The sequence below is a fragment of the Cryptomeria japonica genome, chromosome 3 (genome assembly GCF_030272615.1).
Source record: "Cryptomeria japonica chromosome 3, Sugi_1.0, whole genome shotgun sequence".
NCBI lineage: Eukaryota > Viridiplantae > Streptophyta > Pinopsida > Cupressales > Cupressaceae > Cryptomeria > Cryptomeria japonica.
In genome coordinates, this window is record NC_081407.1 from 922,131,121 (window position 1) to 922,133,151 (window position 2,031).

At 31.8% G+C, this 2,031-nt stretch overlaps 1 protein-coding gene across 1 annotated transcript; it reads right to left on the reverse strand.

Annotated features, from left to right (window-relative positions):
- Positions 1-1,087: 1,087 nt before the first annotated feature.
- Positions 1,088-1,655, reverse strand: LOC131040679 (mannose-specific lectin-like). The gene has a single exon (XM_057973632.2). The coding sequence runs from the start codon at positions 1,637-1,639 to the stop codon at positions 1,190-1,192; it is 450 nt and encodes a 149-aa protein (XP_057829615.2). The 5' UTR covers positions 1,640-1,655; the 3' UTR covers positions 1,088-1,189.
- Positions 1,656-2,031: the final 376 nt, after the last annotated feature.

The following is a 2,031-nucleotide window of genomic DNA, read 5'->3' on the forward strand; positions in this document are numbered from 1 at the left end:
GCACAAATGTCTAAGAAGGATTACTTTGGTGTTAGTGTCTGTGTGAAGAGGGATAAGCTTTGGAATTTTGAGGGAGGCCAATATTTGTAAAGGTGGTAAGGATGGATTAATTTTGGGTTTTGTTGTTGTGTGTCTATTTATGAGAGGGAATGTGAATCTGGTATCACATAAATAATTCCTGTATCAATGAATAGATATCATTTTGGTTTGTAATTCTTTCATAATGATACATATTTAAAGGTGGGAATGCAAAATCATCATCCAAAATTATGATGGTTCACTACTCAAGTCTTGTGCTCAAATTGATATATTTTCTAAATATAGGTTTGTAACTATCACCATCAACTAAACCTTTTTCAAGAATGTAATTACAAATAGTACCAAGATTTTCAAAGAATATATTACAAAATTAATTTATAGTTAAATCTTATATTTTTATTAATAATTTTCAAGAGGGTTGGAGATATATGAATAATACATAAGATTACAAGATAAATGAAGCCATAATCTTCATAGATATAATACACCAACCTGAAGCTCCTTACACAAAGTTTTCAAACCTAATGTAAACCACTTATACACTTCTAGACAAATGAGTTGTAAAGATAGAACTGAAAGATAATGCATATAATTCATAAGAAATAAATTTGATAAATGTTCACTAAAATCCCATATTTATTGATGACCTAAATGATAATACTCAATTACTCTTGTGTACTAGCATAACTAGTCTAAGCCATGAGAAATTCCTAGTATTTTCAAATGTAATCAAATCCTAACAAAACATGCATGATCACCTGTTTGCAAAATATAATTAAAGAAAACTCAAAGTAAAGACATGGAAAACTAAAAAAACTCCACTATCTATTCATTATATTAGCATAATACATAAGATTTTATATATATTTTCTTCTTTGCAGAAAGTCAACTGTAATTGAATTGCTTTAAATCTATCGTAGTTTAATCTTCTACCCTTAAAATTCATGCATGAGATTGCAAACACACAATTCCATTGCTTCATCCATAAGCTAGCCACAAACCAATCCTAGGTATATTAGCAAAATATTTCTATATATTCCTAGTCAAATAACAACTGTTTTTCTGTTAGATCTGAGTAACACTCGACATCTCGAACAGTGGCATATTATTATTATTATTCTTATAGAAATAAAAACTGAAGCAGATAGTGTTAAAGCAGTTTTTTCTTGTTCTGAGCAGTATCAGTTGCCCAAATGGCTCCAGACGGCCCATAAATAACAACATTACCATCTCCCTGAAGCTGCAAAAAGTAGGAAGCAAATCCTCTGGAGGTTTGACTAGACCACACAGGAGTTGTTGCCGCATAGATCGCTAAATTCCCATCTCTCTGCATTCTTAACGCGCACGTAACGGCGCCTCCTCTTCCAGTTGTTCCCGATTCCCACAACTCTGTAACATCGTTTTCATACAAAACCAGGTTGCAGTCTCTTTGCATTACGAATATATATTGCGCGTACTTCAGAGACTTCCCAGGTGACAGTGATTGGCCGCTCCTTAAGATAGACTTAGCTGAGCAAGGATTTACAAATGTAATCACTACTAGCAGTGACATCCCCATAATAGCAGCTCTAGTAACAGAAAAACTTCCCATTATATTCATCTTTTAGCAAGGCTATAATGTGAATTGGAAATTCTGTGGAGTTTAAAAGCAGAAGTGTTTCTATTTATGGCCATGGTTATCATTCTGTGCGCCTGCTAAAGGATAAATAACTTGAGTGCCATATGAGCTGTCTTTCAATGTGGAGACCATCAAAACAAAGTTGAATAATGCATTCTATAATGTATTTAAAATCAAAATATGAATAACACACTGCATGATCTATTTGAAATCGACTATCAAAACAAAATACACTCCATATTGTATTTAAAATCAATTTGCACTTGAATATATTAAGAACATGGAAATAAAGTTAAAAAAAGGTTAAAAAAGAATTCCATAATGTATTTGAGATCATCAAAATAAAATTGAATAATTCATTCCATTATGTATTT